This window comes from Gallus gallus, chromosome 1 (assembly GCF_016699485.2).
Source record: "Gallus gallus isolate bGalGal1 chromosome 1, bGalGal1.mat.broiler.GRCg7b, whole genome shotgun sequence".
NCBI lineage: Eukaryota > Metazoa > Chordata > Aves > Galliformes > Phasianidae > Gallus > Gallus gallus.
The window spans coordinates 740,407-759,667 of NC_052532.1; the positions used below are offsets into that span (position 1 = coordinate 740,407).

Below are 19,261 nucleotides of genomic sequence, written 5' to 3' on the forward strand. Positions count from 1 at the left end.
CTGAAGGCTAGAACAAAGCTGTATGCATTGACTCTTCCTCACCTTCAAACCTTTTTGTGGGGAAAGTCCCCTTGCTGTCCTACAAATCTTTGAAGAACTCAAGAAACACTGGGGCAGAGTTTGATATACTGTGCCCAGGCTTTCCAGAAGCCTTCAGGAGGGCTTTCTCAGAGGCTGCTTCTCTGTAGCTGGTTAAAGATAAAAGCAAAGGATAGAAACGAGCATGTGGGTTCCACACGAGGTGGAGGTGGTCAGTGCTGGGCCACGGGAAGCTTCCAGTGAGGACAGAGTGCTGGAGAGGTGAGCACGGGAAGGTTGTCAGGAGAATATATTGGAAATGTGAGAGAGGACGGAGACGTGGAATGATTTATTGTCGTTTGCCTTAATGTGAGAATTAAGCTTGCTGCCTGATCCCATTGACTCCACAAATCGATGTACTGCTTCTACACAGCACAGCTCTGGAGCTCACTGCTACAGTGGGTGGAGATTAAAGGCTCCAGGAGGAGGCCATGCAAAATTCATGGAGGCTGTGTTCCTTAGGTTTATTAAAGTGTTGGTTCTGATCCCCCTCTGCTGAGAGGCAGAAGGAGGCCTTTGCTTTGTTTGGAGCTCTGCAGTGACCACTGCTGTCAGCCAGTGTGCAGAGCCTCACAGAGCCCTTTGAAAAGTCCTCCTCCAGAGCCCTCCTGTGCAGTTCTTCAGTCACTGTGGGGAATGAGAGCCTCAGTCCCACAACTGGTGGGTCCGGTGCCAAGGGTTAAGCTGAAGTAGGGCCATAACCCTACCAGGTCCTTACCAGCAACCTGAGTGAGATGACATCTTTCTGCTGATTTCTTTCTGCAGCTCTACTGTGTTCTCGGCAGAAAATCAATCAGTGATGTTATTCATCCTTATTAGGGTTAAGGTTCCCTCCCCACCCACTCTTTGTATTACTTCCCAGGTTGGAGGATGCCACGTTATCAGCACTTTTATCTCCTGTTTCTGGATCCTGGAGTCTTTCCCCAAGCCAGATCTGGAAGGGAACATAGCAGAACCCTTTGGCTCCTCAACTGCTGTGTTTCCAACTCAAGAACCCCCATCCGCTGTTCTGCAGAGCTCCTCGTGCAGAGTGGCTGTGATGTGGGTGTTCTCCTTCTGCAGGAGTGTGAAGCTGAGAATGAGAGGCTGGAACACAACTAGTCCTGCCTTGCCGTGCTGTAAGTCTCTGCTGCACAGCTGCACAGTGTCACCATCCCTGGTGGCCCAGTGGGTGCCATACCAGCAGGACCTCCATCTCCCCACTGGCACCAAGTCCTGGGCTGGTTGGGTTTCCTTGTGTGGCAGTGAAGTTTGGCAGACGGACAGCTCTCGCTTCACTTCTTTATTCTTCAAGGTTCCCTCTCTTGGCCAGGTGTTGGGGCAGCACTCATCTTCAAAAGGTGGCCTGATACTGAGGCATGGCTCCCTTACAGCAAGACTGCATTCTACTCTGTTGTCTATTGAATGCCATTTCAGGGCCACTTCAGTGGAACAGCACACTTTTGGGCATGCTTTAAGTAGTGTGAACACATTTGCTCTTGGATGTCTGTCACATGCAGCTTCTGCTAAAGTGGCCCTGTCTTCTGGTGAGGCTCTGACAGAGCTGCTGAGCCCATCAGGCACCTTCGTGCTCTGCTGTAATGCACAGCTCCGGAAATAGGTATAGGAATGGGATATGTGAGAGGACTTGGGTTCCCCATGTGTGCCTGACTTTGGTGACCTGACGGCCATCTGAATGTCTGGTTGAGCAAGGCCTTGAGGTCAGTACCAAGCAGCAAGCAGCCTCTGTGCCTCGTGCCACTGTTCTGTGTCACCCGTGCCATCTTATTTTGGGTGCCCAAACTGCTTTTGAAGCAGTACTGTAGAGCTAAGTGACAAAAACTGGAGCTCCTGATCCATCACGTTGCACCCAGTGAGTGGTTGGGGTGAGGTGAGTCCACACAGTTCCCCTCCACTTCTCAAGAGGTGTGGGCAGTGAAGATCACCCCTGTCCCCACTGCCTCGATGTCCCCAAGGCACACATTGGTCAGTGCAGATCGAGAGATGCAATAGAAGCAGGAGACTTTTTTCCAATTCAAGAAAAGAAAAAAGGACAAAAACCACAAAAGTGAGGAATTGGAGATGCCAACATGAAAGGCACTGACTAAGGTTTAGGTCATCTCAATTCTGCCATTTCTTAACTGCGTTCAAAGCAGGCACACATTCAACCTGACCACGTACCTCACAGGCAGACAGACAAGTGCAGATCCATTTCTCCCTTGCTGTGCTGGTGCCAATAAGTGCTGTCCCCTGCTGTCTCCATCCCCTCTGATTAGCGCCCACTGCCTGTAAGCTGCCTCTTTTCCCCAGAGCTGTGAGTGTAGCTCTGTATTTTCCCAGCACGTGGTTGCAGAGTTAGGGGATCCCTGGGATGGTGGGCCAGCAATTTGTTGTGCATTTGGAGTGGGAACGTCTGTTCTGTGCTGTGCCCTGTGATGCCAACAGAGCTGCGGTTCAGGTAAATGGGGAAAGGACTCCTGGGTCCCCATGTGACACAGACAGCTTTTGTCCCTGGGGGGCACAGTGCTGCCCGGAGAGCTGACGTGCCAGGTGGCGGTGAGGATGTGGCAGAGCAGATGTGGCGACGGCACTGAAGGTGCTGGTGTGACTTTGTGCTTGAGGGCTCCTTGTGTTGCTGAGCTCCCTGTGTGCTGCAACCCAAATGGAGCAGTGCTGGATTGTGGCTGTGGGGCATCGTGGTGCCAACCCTCGTGGGCAGCATGGAGGTGGCACTGCTCCATCCCTGTTGGCCATAACAGACACTGCTGCAGAGTGGCAGGGTTTGCAGTAGGGTTTGGCTGTGGCACAGGTGATGCTACCTGGAGATAACAAGCAGTTTGTGGGAGTTCTCAATAAATCTGTTTTATGGTTATTTAAAAAAAATATGATTATTTAAAAAAAAAAACCAAAAACCAAAAAACTTGAAGAGAAAGGTCCATGTTAGGGATTGTGTCATCATCTCTGCAGTGCTGAGAGAGTTGTGGGCCTCTCCAAGGCCCATGTCCTGCTGATGAGCTCATGGGGCAGCACCTCCAATGGGCATCTTCACAGAATCACAGAACCACAGGGGTTGGAAGGGACCAGAAGAGATCACTGCGTCCAACCCCCTGCTAACACAGGTTCCCTACAGCAGGTCACACAGGCAGGCATCCAGATGGGTCTTGAATATCTCCATAGAAGGAGACTCCACAACACCTTGCCTGGGGCGTTGCTCTCCCGGTTGCATTGTAGCCCTGGGAGTGCCTGGGGGAGAGGAGCAAGGCAGCACATTAGGGGAAGTTTGTTTCTTCATATTGTCAAGGTATGAGAAAGTGCACTTTCTTGGATGCCCCATCCCTGGAGGTGCCCCAGGCCATGCATGGGGCCCTGGGCAGCTTGATCTTGTGGGGGGCACCCAGTCCATGGCAGTGGTGGGGCTGGGGGGGCTTTGGTCCCCTTCCAACCCAACCTGCACCTGTCTGGGTGGTACTCCCTGGAAATCTTTGCTGTAGAAATCTGTATCAATCTGCACGGAGCAGCATGGAGAACCTCTGAATGGTGTTTCTGAGGGCCCGCTGCTGCTGTGTTCGGCAGCTGAGTGGTGTGGCTCTGTTGACTGCTTTCCCTGTTCCCCTTAAACTGATGGCTGCCCAGCTCAGTCCTTGGGAGTGGTGAAGCACAGATGCTGCTCTCTGACTCACGGTTATTTGAGAGTTGACTTTCAGCTTATTTGAGGGCTTTTTTTTCAGTTACAGATGGGCTAAAAACTCTAACAAGCATAATCACATTGCAAGCATAACTCATAAATGAAAGGCAAGAAAGACTAATACAATTATCTCCTCGGTGCATTTGTGTAACGCTGGCCAAAGTTGCTCCAAATGATTACATCTTGTACATAAATTATTTCATGAAACTAATGATGATACAGCAAGGCTTCTAGAAGTATTTGCTTTCAGAGAAAAGTTGCATTTGAACTTCAAAGAATAAAGATCAGTCGTGGGGAAAACAGAAATGAGTTAACGCGGTAATAGCACAAATCACTAAGCAAATACATTCTTGAGCTTTTCTGTCTTCAGTCAACAGAGCCAGGTGCCGCAGGGGTGTGAATTAGCTGATTCTCCTGGTGATGCTGTAAGGAAGGGAAGAGTCATACTTGAAGGGTTTCCACGCCTGCTTGCGTTTGAAGTGAGGTTTGCTGATGCTGACGTGCAAAAATCTGAGCTGGGGCTGCAGCTGCCAGAGGAGCACGTGCCGGCAGCTGGTGGCTCCTTCTCCTCAGTGGGGTTCACCACCACCCCTTCTGGACTTGAATGCCACGTGCCCTTCCTCCTTTCAGCGCAGTTCAGCATTTCTTGCTCTGAAATAATTCCCTTTCTCTCCAGCGCTGTGCTGGGAGGCAGCCCCAGCCAGATTGGCTGGCTGGCACCAAGCCTGGAAGAGGCTTTAATTGTGGTGGCATCTGCTCGTCAGCCTACTCCGAGTCAGGTGCTCAAGAGCACTGTTTGGGATGCGTGGGTGAAATCCACAATGGGCAGTGGCTCCGTCTGCAAGTGCCATGCCGGGGGCTGGGGGGGGCACCTGTGGGGCTGCAGCAGAGCAGGACCTCTGTGCTGGTTCCCAATGGAGGCACTGCTGCTGGGACCCGCAGCTCGCTGAACCCAGCCTGGTTTTGCTGGCATTCTGCACCAGCAGTCCCAGCGCGGGTGGAGCTCGTGGAGCAGCACAGCTCCCCACTGGCACACACAGCCAAGAGCTGCCAGGTTCATGGTCCGGCTGCTGCAGGAGGAGGCGGCTGCCCGCCAGTTCTCCTGACCAAGAGCATCATCTGCATGTGGTGTCACTTCTAGAATGGGAAGATCGTTCAAAAAGCAGTGAATCAGGGCTCCCAGAAGGGACTGGTGAAACAGAGCTGGGGTATCTGTGTGCCTTTCTGGTGGGTGTGTTGGCACAAGAAGCATCTGCGTACTGGTGTAAGCGCAGGTGCAGGCCCCAGCTTCCTCCATTCCCAAAACCACATCTCGTCTCAGTTGCACATTACTGCGTTTAGTGTAAAAATTCAATTTAAAAGGTTGTATCCATTTGAAATCTCCTTTTTTGACCAGCACAGAATCTAATTGGTATCTCCCTTCCCGAGTTCCTTATCTACTTGATGGCTTTATGGTTTGCGATGACCTTGACCTCTCAGTGGTTCGATGCAGCTCCTGGCTGATAGCAGCAATATTCCTGCTGCTGCATTATATGATTTAAGAGATCGTTTTCCAGAATCTGACTCGTCATGCTTCACCCGGTGCTCTGGTGCAGGCGTCTGTGTTGTGCTGCCCAAAGTGCCCTCAGCATGCAGCCACCGGGGAAGGTGCTTGCTAGGGGCACCCTGGCTGCAAGGGCAGTCCTTCGTTTGTGTTGGTCACTGTGCTGGCCTGTTAACCTCTGAGAATTTGTGCTGCTACAGTGCCCGCCGTGACACAGGAGCAGCTGATCACAAACACTGCCACCCATAATCAGAGATGCGTAAATCTTGCATTTAATTAGATGAAGTGCAGTGCTTAGAAGCATAGCTCCAACATTCTGTAGAAACAAAACGTTGTATTTTCACATTCCAAAAGATTTATCTTTTTTCCATTTGTAAACCAGTGTTTGCTGTCTGAGACTGGGACCAGACGTACTGGAGGACACATGGAGCTTCCTGTGCATCAGCTCTGGCCCAGCAGCACTCTGCCCTGTGTGCATGACAGCTGCTGCTCTCCCATGAACTTTTCTCTGGCACGTCCAGACTTCTCCTGGCCAGCCGTGGGACATTCGTATTCTTGTATTTTTATTCAGTGCCAGGAGGCAGGCTTACCTAGAAAAAATGATTCTGAAAACTTTACAAAGGCACTTTACAGGTGGTCTGAAGAGCAGCTTGAGCACAGCCTGCATCCATCCACGCGCTCCTGCTGGGTGCCAGGCTGTAGTTTTCCAGCGTTCTGTGTTCCCTGTTCCCATTTCTCTGCTGGCACAGCTCCTCCCACAGGGTGCCCCAGGAGCTGGCACCTCCGCGCCCGCTTGCTCCCTTGTCCCTAAATATAGAGCCTCCCTCTCCACACCTCTCCAAAGCATTCGCTCCTCTCCATCCATCAGCCTCGGTCCCTGATGCCTCCTTGACGGCTCCATTAAACACACACTCCGCAGCAGCTATATTTAGAAGTCAGGAAGAGAACGAGCCTTTGGGCTGCGGGCAGCCCATAAATCGAGTTCTCTTCACAAAGTCACCACTCTGCTATCTGGAACGAGATCAATAGAGGTGTTTGCGGATGAGGTACAAGTGTCTATGCACGCATGGACAGGAGCCAGGAGATGAGGAGGCAGAGCATGGCAGAGAAGAAGGGAGGAGAAGGACCTAAAGCACGGGTGTATGGGGGAGGGGGAATGGGACTTCCTAAGGGCCCCCATGAACAGAAGCAAGGGGAAATGCATCTGGAGCATTGTGTGGCAGCAGGGCTGTGCTCGTCCCTCACAGGGTCGGAAGGGGGCAGGAAACATCTCCGACCCCCTGTGTGCCATGAAGCAGGTGGTGGATGTGCTCACCTTGGCTGTCAGGGTCTGCTCAGCTGGTGCCCCCCACGGAGCCCACCCCCTTCCCCCCCCAGTACATCCATGTCAGCTCGCACAGAGCTCCAGGTGCTGATTCCTGGACGGGCACATTGGCCCGAAGCCCCGTCCTGATGCTCTCCATGCATTTCATCTCTCTGCTGCATTCCTCCCTGCGTGGTGCCCTGGACGCCTGCGGGGCTCAGGGTGTGCAGAGTCGGGGCTGCCCCCCCCCCCCCTTACGGCTGCGCTGTTCTGTCCTGGTGTTGCGGTAGCGTTGGGGTCTCTCCACCCGGAGCCGGGAGCTACAGGCCCTCTGCTGCTGAGCAGGGTGGGGGGGTGCAGAGCCGCTTAGGTGGTTTCAGCCCCAGGTGAGGGGGTCAGCTCCTTCTGTAGCTGTCTGGCAGCACGTCGCCTCGTGTCACCACACCACTGCTCCTTATCATCTCCACTTCTTGGCACAGCACGTCTTTTCCTCAGTAAGATTAATTCCTCCCTTCTTAGAGACAGTTTCTCCCAGGACCCCCAGGACCGGGCTCGGTGGAAGATCACCTGCCTGGAGGAGCCGCAGGGCGCCAGGTAAACACAGCGGATGGGCTGCTCTGAGAGCTGCGGCCTGCTCGGGGCCTGCGGGGCCTAACGAGGCCTGCCAGGGGCCTGCGGGGCCTAACGAGGCCTGCTCCGGGCCTGCAGGTCCTGACCGCCCCGCGGCCCCGGGCCCGGCGCTGCCTTCGCCGCGGTGGAGCTCGGGCGCCCCCTGGCGGCAACACCCGCCGTGCGCCGCTCGGCCGCGGCGAATCGCGCACCTCCACCGCAGCGCTGCGGCACCGCGGGCGGCGGCGGCGGGGAGAGCGGCGGATGCGGCCTTGTGGCGATGCCTGCGAGTTTGTGAGCTGCACAAGGAACGCTCGGCTCACGCACCGCGCTGGCGGAGGAGACCCCGTTCCGGGGAATGCGCTGGGAGAGCCCTGCGGTGTCTGGGGGAAAAAAAACAACAGAACACAGAGGGTGTGGGAAAGGAAAACCCAAAGAAAGGCAGGGCCACCTGTAGCGAATTAGTTGTTGAGTTTTGGGGAAGAGAGTGGTTCTGTTAAGTGCTCTGCACGAGTCCCAGGGGGGTGGGGGTGCGTGGGGGGGCTCAGCCCCCTGCAGGACGGAGTGCTGAGACAGCAGCAGCAGTTCCCTGGGAGTGTAAGAGCAGGAAAAAAGGTCTGAAAGCTTAAAACAAGCTCTTCTGAGTGGCCGTGACAGCAGAACACAGGGCTGTAGGGCTGGAAGGGACCTCCGCAGCTCCCCGCGCCCGGCCCCCCCAGCAGCCCCCCCACAGCCGCACACAGAGCGCCTGGGTGGGTTTGGATCCCCGCAGAGATGGGACTCCCCCACCTCTGTGGGTGCCGGGCTGTGCCACCCCCACGGCACAGAGTTCTCCCTCAGGGTCACGCAGACCCCCCCCCCGGGCTCCATTCTGTGCCCGCTGCCCCTCATCCTATCAGCGAACAGAGGCCGACCCCCCTCCCGACCCAGAGCTCCATCTGTGCCCCCCAGGCAGAGCAGAGGGAAGGAGCACCCCCTGCCCTGCTGGCCGCGCTCTGTGCAGCGCACTGCGGGGTCCCGTTGGCCTTTTGGCCACCTTTTGGCTGGCTGATGGTCAGCTGTTGTCTTCCAGAACCCCCAGGTCCTTCTCCGCACAGCTCCTTTCCAGCAGCTCTGCCTCCTGCCTGTACTGTTGCAGCCTCTTCAGTTGTCATTTTGGATTCCAAAGCAGGAAAAAGCAAACGTTTGTCTTGCTTTGGGTGCAAACAGCTTGTGTCCCCACCCAAAGAGGAAATTGAGTCTCATCCGTGCTCCACTCTTTGTGCCCTCTCCTTTCCCTTCACCCCTTCTAACTGCACTGCTCAGCAGCATCATATGGTTTGGTGTCCCATCACCCTGCTGCAGGCATGGATGGGTTGGTTCAATGTCAATCAGCCCAGCTCAGTGTGAGGCCTCCAGTGCTTCCTGTGGGTTGTTTGACATATTAACCCTGGGCCATGCAAATAAACTCACTTTTGGTAGCGTGGTGTCAGTTCCTTCTGTGTTAGGAAGGGTGGTTACTCCCAGCCTTGGGCCATGGAGCTGCTGGGGATGGTGCTGCTGTTCACATACACGGGGTAGCAGAAGTCTTTGGGTTCCTACCTTCCCTTTCTTACGTCATCTACGCACCCATTGGACCCACTGAGCCCTGCCTGAGGAGGGTGGGAGCTGTTTCCATCTCTTCTGTGGGATTTGCATCCAAATTCCCCGAGACACGCAGGATTCAAGTGGCCAAAGGGGAGGGAAGAAGAATCCGGCCGCTGCCCTGGGACACAGAGCACACCTTTGCCTTGCTGGGGCTGGTTCTCCTCCTTGGCTCTGCTCTGGAGCTTTGGTGAAATTTGGTGCTTTGGTACACTGAAATCTGCAGGGCTGGCAAAGAGATCTGCTGTTCACAGCAGCTGTTGGTGTGCACTTGGGACCGTACACAGCTCTGCATGGGACCGCTCACACTGACACGTCTGCACACAGGTTATAGCTTGTTGTTCACTTGGTGCTTGCATGAGAATCGGTTCACTCTGTACACACACAGAGGAAGCAGAGACACTGACCACTGCTCTGTTAGCTCTCAGCTCTGCACTGTGTCTTTTTTCTTGTAGAAACCAGAGAAGACAGAACAAAGCGTCTCTTCCGACATTATACTGTGGGCTCTTACGACAATTTCACCTCTCACAGGTAAGCACCACCACCTTTGCTTTGTGGTTACAAAGAGATTCATTTGCACGGGCAGAGCATCCTGCTGGCTCAGCATTCTGTGCCATAACGGGAAGGGAACTTCGCTGCTTCCAGTCCATCCAGTTACAGTCCCGGCGTTCAGTCTTCAATGAGGCTCACTGGGATAAAATGTGGACACTGAGCAGGGCGGTCTGGTTTGTGTCTCGCTATAGGAGTGAATGTTCTGGGAACTTTTTGGTGTGCTGGAAACTGAGGAGATGTGTTGGATGCGGATGGAGGAGCACAGCTTTGTGCTGAAGGGGAGGGATGCTGCTGGGAAGCGATGGCGTGCGGACGGCCGTCACTGGGTGTTCTGTGCACTCAGGGCTGTGGTCCGGGTGTTCTGCTTCATGGCCATCGAGTGAGGTGGCTTCGTCGTGGAGAATGGCACTTGGCAAGCAGTCAGACCCGGTGCAGGAGTGAGCACGGGATGCATCCCAGCAGCAGGGTGATGCTGCTGCTTTGTGCCTGGGCTCGAGCAGTTCGGTGCAGGAGCAGGGCTGCCCTTTGGGCCCAGGAGTGTGCTGCTGACTTGGGGTTTCTGTGAGCTGCACCTGAGGGGTGAATGTGGGGCTGCTCTGTGGAATACAGACCTCGCTTGCAGTCAGGCTTCGGTGCTGTTAAAAGCTGTTGGTCATTAAAGTAACTGGATGGGCTTTATTGCATATGAAATAAGTATGAGTGACGTGGAAGGAGCAAGTTGTGACAATTCATTATGCTAAGCTCTCCTCAAGCCTTTGAGCTTGCCAACAAGGCAGTGAATGTATTCTGTTTCACTGAGCTGCTTATCCCAAATCTGTCTCCATAGCTCTGAACATTTTTACTCCGAGTTATGGGCGTAACTTGTTTGGATTTTCAGAAATCCTGTGACATGCTTCTTAGGGGCTGCTTGTATTCTTAGCTGATCATGGGACAAAAGAGAAAGTGCTGCTATGACTCAGAAAACAGCAAAGAATCAAAACAGGGAGGGGGGGAAAGAACCGATTCCCATCATGACCAAATGCCCCATGGAACTCCCTGAGGGTCTGCACTGGAGGACCACTGTTTGTTCTGGGTCTTGAAAAGGGCAGGAAGTAGGTCAAAATTTGCGGATGATTCGAAGTTACCTTTGTTAAGCAGGACAAGAGTGGATGGATGAGGTTGCATCAAGCTGGGTCAGTAACCAGTATGATAATAGAACGCATTCATTTTGCCACGTGAAAGATAACAGCCAAAGAAACGCTCTGAGCTGCTCTCGCCCATTAAAGGTTTTTCAGCTCTTTGTAATGGCTTAAGAATAAAGTCCTGACTTCATTGTGACATCAAAGTGCAATTGTTGGGAAAGGAAAAAAGAACAAAACAGAAGATGTCAATAGTTGATTGTTGGTGTTAATCTGCACTATGCACACCTATTGGAACCTGCGTCCAGTTTTGATCTTTCAGATTTAAAAGATAATTCATCAGAAATTGGCAGAGAAAACTTAACAGGTGCTCAAGATGGTGAAATGTCTTCCCTAAAGGGTGAGGCTGAATAGGCTGAAACTTGGACAGAATGGGGGCAAAATGCGTGAATTGTTCTGGTGGTGGCCATTTTGCCCATCGTAGCCCTGTTTCTCCAGCATCAGCTGGGGAGGAGGGAGAGAAATCAGGCAGTTGTGTGTAGACATGTCTGAACTGCACAGTGAGCCACGAGAATGCATCTTTTCATCTTAACATTGCCCAGGGCTCCGTGTCAGGAGGACACAAAGCATCCTCTGGACCAGCTGAGAATGGCTGCTTGCAGACCACAGTCCTGGCAGTGGACACAGGGCTACCTTGGCTTTGGAGACCCAGGGTTTAGGCAGATCTTGTGGGGTAATTCAAACAGACTGAAGTGTTTCAGCTGCAGCCCTGTAATGTGGAGCATGGTTATGCAGCATCAGAGCACAAGGACAGATGCTCTGGGTCGTGCTGATATCCCTCAGGGCAGCGTTGTACCCTACAGCAGCGCGTGGTGCAGTGGGAGAACCAAGCAAGCAGATTGCTGCACCTCCCCAGCCTCCCACCCTGCCTGCAGCAGTTCATTGCTCAGAGCCAGAAGCAATGTCTTTGTGTTTAATAGCACTAACAGACCTTTATTCTGTTGCTTTGCCCCATGGTGTGTAACTCAGTGCTTGCATTCCCCTGGTGTACAGACGGGGCTGGAATTGGTGGTGGTGGAGGTGTGGGGCGGGGGTGGTGCTGAGCACGGGGGGCACACAGCTGCTGCTCCTGATGCCCCAAAGGGCTTACAGTATGCTGATAAGAAATGAAGAAGTTTGTTAGAGCATGCAAGCATGCCATTCACTGAATGCAGAAGTAAAACACAGCCTTGCCACTCAGTGAAAGCTGAGGTCAGGCTGCTTCCAGTGCCTTTCTTGCATCCACGCGATGCTGGTGCTGATGGCCATGGCCCCATCTGAAGCCCTGGAGGTGAGTACTGTGGGAACAGCTGTTCCATAGAGCTCCTCTGTCAACAAAAGCCATTCTGAGGCCGGAGCTCCATGCTCCCACGTTGGGGCTGTGCCTGTGCTCCATCCTGGGGCTTACAGCATGGCGCCTGCTGGGCACAGTCCCATTGGCAGCTGGGGCTGCAGAGTGGCCCTGGGGACAGGGAGTGGAGCCCCAGGTGTGTGGCACATCAGGGTGGCAGTGGATTTGATAGGAAGCAGAATGGTGTCTGCAGTGTGAGGGTTCACACGATGGCTTTAGGATCACCTTAATAAATAGGGTACATGGATTTCTGTCCCGTTCTTTGCAAACTCCATTCCTCCTCACTGCTCGATGAGAGGAGGTGGAAAAGAGTGGATGGGGGAAAATTTCTTCTCTGAAAGAGCAGCCAGCACTGCACAGCTGCCCAGGGCAGTGGGGAGTCCTCATCCCTTGGGGTGTTCAATGTCCACAGGGATGTGGCACTTGGGGACGTGCTCAGTGGGCATGGTGGGATGGGCTGGGGATGCGCTGGGGATCTCAGAGCTCTTTTCCAACCTGAATGATTCTGATTTTTTAGTCGGCTTTCATTTCTTGCTGCTCTAGTCCACTTTGTGCAATCAATTACACCAATCCCCCTTACTCTGAGTGTTTTAACCACGATGGGAACTGGTGAGTGATTTCCCTGCCCTTACTGCAGCCCATGAGCCTTTTCATTGTGTGCTCCCTCCCTGTTCCTTGAGAGAGTGACGTGGTGGGAGTGCTGCCCGTCGGTGTGAAACCACTGCAATTAAACACTTGAACCGAGGGATCCCTTTGAAGCAGAGATCAAGAAGTACCGAAGGTACAGCAAACATTAACACGATTTGCAGCAGAGCTCTTATTCCATCATCTCTGACTTCACTGGAGGTCTCAGACGTGGGAGAAGATTAACATAATGACAGTGTTTGAGGAACAACTTAAAAGTACTCGAGAAAATTGCACACGAGTGACTTCAGATTTCAGGAAGAGTCTTTGAAGCAGTCACAGGTTTGAATGGATCTCCTGCGCAGCGGAGCAGGGAGCAGCATTACGTGGCTCAACAGCAGATTTGGGTGGGGTGCGGATGTGATTTACTCTTTTTTTTTGCTTAATAAGGTAAAAAGAAAGCTACGAATACGTGGAGGGATATATTTGAGAACACGAGAAGATAGTGGGCTGTGTACTGGAAAAAAAAAAAGGCTTTCCTTTTGTGGAATCAGCCTCCAGGGAAGCAGTATTTCAGAGCTTTGAGCCTAACAAGTGCATTGCCAATAACAAGTGATGGGCATGGGGTCTGCCTTGGAACAGGGGGAGGCAGCTCGGGGCACGTTCCCACCTCCCATTAGTGCCATTCTACAGTTGTGGAAAGGAGGAAGCAGAGCCTGCATGGGAGCGGGGATCTGCTGGGGTGCAGCCAACGTCCCAGAGGGCAACGAGAGCCTTTCCTGGGGTCCTGAGGATGAGGAAGGCAGCACGGAGCTCAGCGAGTGTAATCCGGTCTGCCATAGGAGTGGGGCAGGCAGGCTGCATGCTCCAGGCTTGTTCTTGGCAGAGCGAGGAGGTCGCAAAGGGAATTGACTTCCCTGATGAACCATGTTAAGGGAAGAGATTAAAGTGATTTGAAATTAACTCTATAAAATTAAGAGCCCCCGTTCTACATGGCACAGCTGGGAAGCAAAAGAATTGGGAGCAACAGACAATTTAGGATTATTTTCTTTTATTCAGTCGTGGGGATTAATTGACCAGGAAGAGAGATTACAACAAGTCAGTGCTCACCAGCCATCTGGATGGGCCTCCCCTGAAAGAGGAAGAACACGACAGAGTCATAAGTGGGGATTTCTGTGCCCTGAAAGGAAGGGCCCTCCAAAGGCCATCTGTTCCCATTCCCTGCAGTGAGGAGGGACCCCCACAGCTCCATCAGTGCTCCAAGCCTCATCCCCTGAGCGTGGGTGTCTGCAGGGATGGGCAGCAGCACCTCTCTGGGCAACCCGTGCAGTGCCTCACCGCTCTCAGTGTGAAGACCTTGCTCCTTATGTCCAGCCTAAATCTCCTCTCTGTTAGTTGGAATCCATCTTCCCTTGTCCTGTCACAGCACCCTGCTGAGCAGTCTTTCTCCTTCTTTCCAGTGTTCTCTCTGTTGTACGTTTCAGTCTGTGCACAGCCTCCTGTGCACCCCTGGTGTCTCCAGGTCCTGGCAGTGACGTGTCCCCTTCACCTCTCTCCTTTGAACTGGACAAGCTTGGCTACCTCAGCATCAGCCATGTGCTGAAGCCTGCAAATGTTCTGATGGATTGAGTGAGCAAATCAATAATGGAAAGGATTGGTAATGTCTCCTAGAAACCATTGGGAGTGCACCAATGACCCGCTGTTTCTCCCTCCCCCTGGCACAGAGGAGGATAGCAGCAGTGTTTTCCCTGTATAGATTCAGTTTGGTGTCTTCCATTCCTTTCCTTTCTCTGAGTCCTATTCTGGAATCACTTCTCTGGGCAGTGACCTCACTCTGATGGCATTTCTGCTGTGGCAATGGCTTTTGCCACCTCCTGCATGTCCACCCCCTGAGCTGTGCATGCTCCTGCAGCCAGTGCAGTGCAGTGAGAACGTGGGACCATCCCTGGAGGTGTCCGAGGCCAAGGATGGGCCCTGGGACCTGAGCTGGTGGGGGGCACCCAGCCCATGGCAGGGATAGAGCTGGGGGGCTCTGGGGTCCCTTCCAACCCAACCATCCTATGGCTCTGTGATCTTTAAAGGACCTTCCAACTCAACCATTCTATGGCTCTGTCATCTTTAAGGACCCTTCCAACCCAACCATTCTATAGTCTTTAAGGATCCTTCCAACACAACCAGTCTATGGTTCTATGGTCTTAAAGGGCCCTTCCAAAACAACCGTTCTATGGCTCTGTGATCTATAAGGTCCCTTCCAACTCAACCATTCTGTGGTTCTCTGGTCTTTAAGGGCCCTTCCAACACAACCATTCCATGGCTCTATGATCTGTAAGGTCCCTTCCAACCCACGCATGCTATGATTCTATTCCTTTCCACACTGCAGCCTATTTGGTGATTGCTTCCATCTGCTGTAGTGCCACTTAAGACAGTTACCAACGTGTGCCACGCTCTGTGCAGGTGGAACTTTCCCAATACTTCCATAAGCTGTCATCTAGGAGGCAAGCAGCAGGCAGGAAATTGAGTGTTGCATCACTTTTTCTGTCATTCTGTCCGGTTGTGGCTAATTAGCAAGCTGATGGCTAATTAGCAAGCCAGTGTTAGAGGCAGGGCTCAGTGAGGAGGCTGAATGGGACCCGGGCAGTCGCTTTCCAGAGTAGTCATGCAAATATCCTGCAAAAGGTACTCAATGCTTAGAAACTACAAGGGGGAATCAATCTGTGACAACTTTATGGTGCACCCTGAGCCGATAGGCAGCTGGAAGGCCGCCTGCTTCACTATGCTGCAGGAAATGGGCTTTTCTAGCAGCAAAAGCCTATCTTGTTGGAAGGAGGTAATTTGCACTGGGCTGGTGCAGCGTGCATTTCTATAGCAACAGAAAGTGTAGAGGGAGAAAATTAAATCTCTTCTTAAAAAGCTTATGTATAATTCCACTTGTCAAATTAACGTGCCGTCAGAATTGTCGTGGAAGATCTTTTGGGGAACAGTACCTTTTGGAAGCATTTACCTCAGTCACTGAAAGCTGCAGGACATGAAATAGTAAAAAGTGAACTCCCACAACCCCTTTGCTTTTCAACACAGCAAAGTGTGAGGTTTGGCACTTGGGCCAGAGGAATCCCAGGCAATTATACAGACTGGAAAGTGCAGCCCTTGAGAGCAGCCCTGCAGAGAAGGGCCTGGGGGTCCTGGTGGATGAAAAACTGAACATGAGGCAGCAGGGTGCTCTTGTGGCTTGGAAGGCCAGTGGTGTCCTGGACTCCGTCAGCAGAGGGGTGGCCAGCAGGGACAGGGAGGGGACTGTCCCTCTCTGCTCTGCCCTCGTGAGGCCCCATCTGCAGTACTGCATCCAGGTCTGGGACCCCCACTACAAGAAAGACAGGGAGCTGTTGGAGAGGGTCCAGAGGAGGGCTACAAAGATGCTCAGAGGGCTGCAGCACCTTCCCTGCAAAGACAGGCGGAGAGAGCTGGGCTTGTTCAGCTTGGAGAAGAGAAGGCTACAGGGTGACCTCATTGCAACCTTCCAGGACCTAAAGGGAGCCTACAGACAGGAGGGGAGTCAACTCTTTGATAGGGCAGATGACAGCAGGACAAGGGGAAATGGTTTGAAGTTGAGGGAGGGCAGGTTGAGGTTGGATGTGAAGGGGAAGTTTTTTACTGTGAGAGTGGTGAGGTGCTGGAAGAGCTGCCCAGAGAGGCTGTGGATGCCCCGTCCATCCCTGGAGGTGTTCAAGGCCAGGTTGGATGGGGCCCTGGGCAGCCTGGGCTGGTATGAAATGTGGAGGTTGGTGGCCCTGCCTGTGGCGGGGTAGGTTGGAGCTTCGTCATCCTTGAGGTCCCTTCCAACCCAGGCCGTTCTGTGACTCTCTGATTCTGTGCTTTTCCGCAGTCGATCATTGAGCCTGGAGCCTCGTACGGAGCTGCTTAGCTTGTTTGGAAGTATACAATGTAGAATTGTGGAATTGGTGGCTAATATGGGGTTCTGTGACCTGTTTTTTCCAAGGAACAGGACCAGGAAATGGTATGATGTCAGCGGTGCTTTGTGGTCAGTTTGGGATCTGCAATGCAGGGTACACAGGCAGACCATGGGTGGGTGATGGCAGCCAGGCACAGCAGCACATCTGTCCCATCCAAAGCCCTTTTGGCTCCTGTGGGCTTTGGGGCTGGCAGCCTCAGGAGCGCACACCTGCTGGTGATGGATCTGAGTGGTCTGGGAGCCCACATGGGCAGGTCTCACAAATGGTGGCACACAGAGGATGTTAATAGGAAAGAAACAGAACGTCTACCAAAGCCCTGCTGCTTCTATCGGAAGATAACCTGCAGCTGGAGTTCACCCACCCAAATCAGAGCTGGAAGAGGTCCAGAGGAGAGCACAGGGGCAGTCAGAGCGCAGAGCAGTTTGCTGTGAGGGAGGGCGGCATAGCCTGGGACCGTCAGCCCAGGAAGAGGAGCCTGGGGAAGATCTGACAGAGTTGACAGAGTCATGTGTGGGCAAGGAGAAGGTGAATCTGGAACAATAGGTATCTCTCTGCACAAAGGGATGAGGTGGCACTCGGTGGGATTATCAAGCAGCAAGATTAAAATAAAACAAAGTACTTTGTCACTCTGCAGGTGGATTTATTCGTGCTGCGTGATGTGGAGGCCAAAAATATGAACGCATTCAGGAAGGGAGCACAAAATTAGTGGGGAGTACATTGGTGACCAGGAAACACCATGACCTGTGCAGGGTTTGGCATTGGATCACGGCTTTCAGAAGCAGGGAAGGAGTCCCAGGGCGGGGGTCAGGGTCCTGAGTTCTGTTCCTTGGGGTCTTCTTCCCTTTGCTGCTTGTTCCTTTGTATGTAGACGTTGTGTCACTGAGCCCCGGTTTTCTCCCCTGTGCAACTGCTGGGGAAGCTGCTCTGCAGGTTGAGCTGGAGGAGCTGCAGGGGTCTCTTCCATCCCCCACAGCTCTGCAGTTCTGCTTCCGTGGTTCTGCAGTGCCCATGTCCCTGCCTTCCGGCTTACAATTCGCATTGGGTGGAAGGATTCGGTCTCTGCGCTTTAAGGGCTCATTTTAACACTCCAGACTAATTAAAGAAAATAATCACACATCACATAGAAGGTGAATTGGTGTTCCTTCATGCTAAGAATGCAATAAGTGAGAACGTGTTGGAGCCTTTTCATTTCTTCTCCACCACCTTCAGAAAGGGAGGGATAGCTCTCTGAGTACTGTACAGCTATGGAGCTCGGCTGCTTCGCTTCCACGGTGCAGTTCTTTGGTGTTTGACAGCTGTGGAGCTCGGCTGCTTTCCTTCCTTGGTGCAGTTCTTTGGTCTTTGACAGCTATGGAGCATGGCTGCTTTCCTTCCTTGGTGCAGTTCTTTGGTCTTTGACAGCTATGGAGCATGGCTGCTTTCCTTCCATGATGCAGTTCTTTGGTCTTTGAAAACGTTATTTTCATGTCAACCGTTGGGTGTCTTTGAGTGAAGTATCAGTGTTCTCAGTAAGGCTGCGCTGTGTTTAATGGTTTTGTGCCATGTAGTGCGCACGAAGAGCAGAGATTTGTCATCTGGCAGTGATGGAGAAGTTCATGGCGTGTCTCTGCAGTCAGACCTGTCTGCCTGACCTTATCAGCAAGGCTCCGTCATAGCGTGCAGGGTGCAATTAATTTCCATCTCGAACATGTGAAATAAGTGTGATGAATCACGAGTCAGAAGGAGCTCCAGGGAGCAGCCGCACATGGGAACATGTGCACCACTGCACTGCTCAGTTGGGATGGAATGAACTTTCTTCATAGCGGTTCGTATGGTGCAGTGGTTTTGAGTTTGTGATGAAAATGCCGTTTTCAGCATCAGGTGCTGCTGAGCAGTGCTGCGAGTAGGATATTCCAGTGCATAATGTGTCTGCTGTCAGAGCCCTCCCTGAGATGACACCATGCATCCCTCACAGTCATTGCCATCTCCCCACTGCACACCAAGCCTCGCTGCTGCTGCTGCTGCAGTGCCTTCCCCTCCTGGTGCCCAGATGGAAATTGTTAGCATATTGCTGCATGCATTGACTTGGAGACCTGAAGGAGCAGAAGAGGAACCCATGGCACCTCTCTAACTTCAGCTTCCCACAGTGTCTGAGCACTGGAATGAGCGTCATCCTCCCCTTCTCTGGACAAGAATATCCGCTTAATGAGGGACAGAAGACACTGCAGTGCCCTCGGTGAGTCACTGCCAATACTGCACATTTGTAGGCAGGGTAAGAATCCCAAATGATCTTGGCAATGGAAACACTTGTTTGAAGAGGCATAGATGCAGTTCAGTATGGAGAAATGCAAATTACCACGCTTGCAAAAAAAAGTCATCAGCTGTGCCAACGTGGGATGGCAAAGTGCTGGGGATGCAGCAGTTCTGCAGACAAGATGTGGAAATTATGGCAGTCCTAAGCTGAGCATCAATCAGCAATAAGAGAATGTGCTAAAATCCCAAAGGTGATGGGACATCCAAACAGAAGTCCAGCAGGCATTTAGAATAAATATGCTCCTTAGCTTAGCACTGGTAAGGTGTGAGGTGGGATGCTGTGCTGAGTGAGTGCGGGGCATCGGTGCTCAGGTCCATCACTTTAGCTGCAGAGGTGAGGATGGACTGCTCTGTGCCATTCTGAGTCAGACAAGTTGTCAGCAACAGCCACAGTGAAATTGAGCTGGCCAAAGAGGAGCACAGCATCGGCAAAGTTTGCCTAGATAGTTATGCAAAGGTCTCCCATTGGTGAATAAAGAACATTGTAGTCTGAGTTC

At 52.7% G+C, this 19,261-nt stretch overlaps 1 protein-coding gene across 1 annotated transcript in view; it reads left to right on the forward strand.

The window, feature by feature from the left end:
• The window catches only part of SHANK3 (SH3 and multiple ankyrin repeat domains 3), a 282,770-nt gene that overhangs the window by 174,503 nt on the left and 89,006 nt on the right, over nucleotides 1–19,261 (forward strand). The window contains 1 exon segment of the mRNA XM_025152878.3: nucleotides 9,276–9,351. Coding sequence (XP_025008646.2) covers nucleotides 9,276–9,351 — 76 coding nt within the window.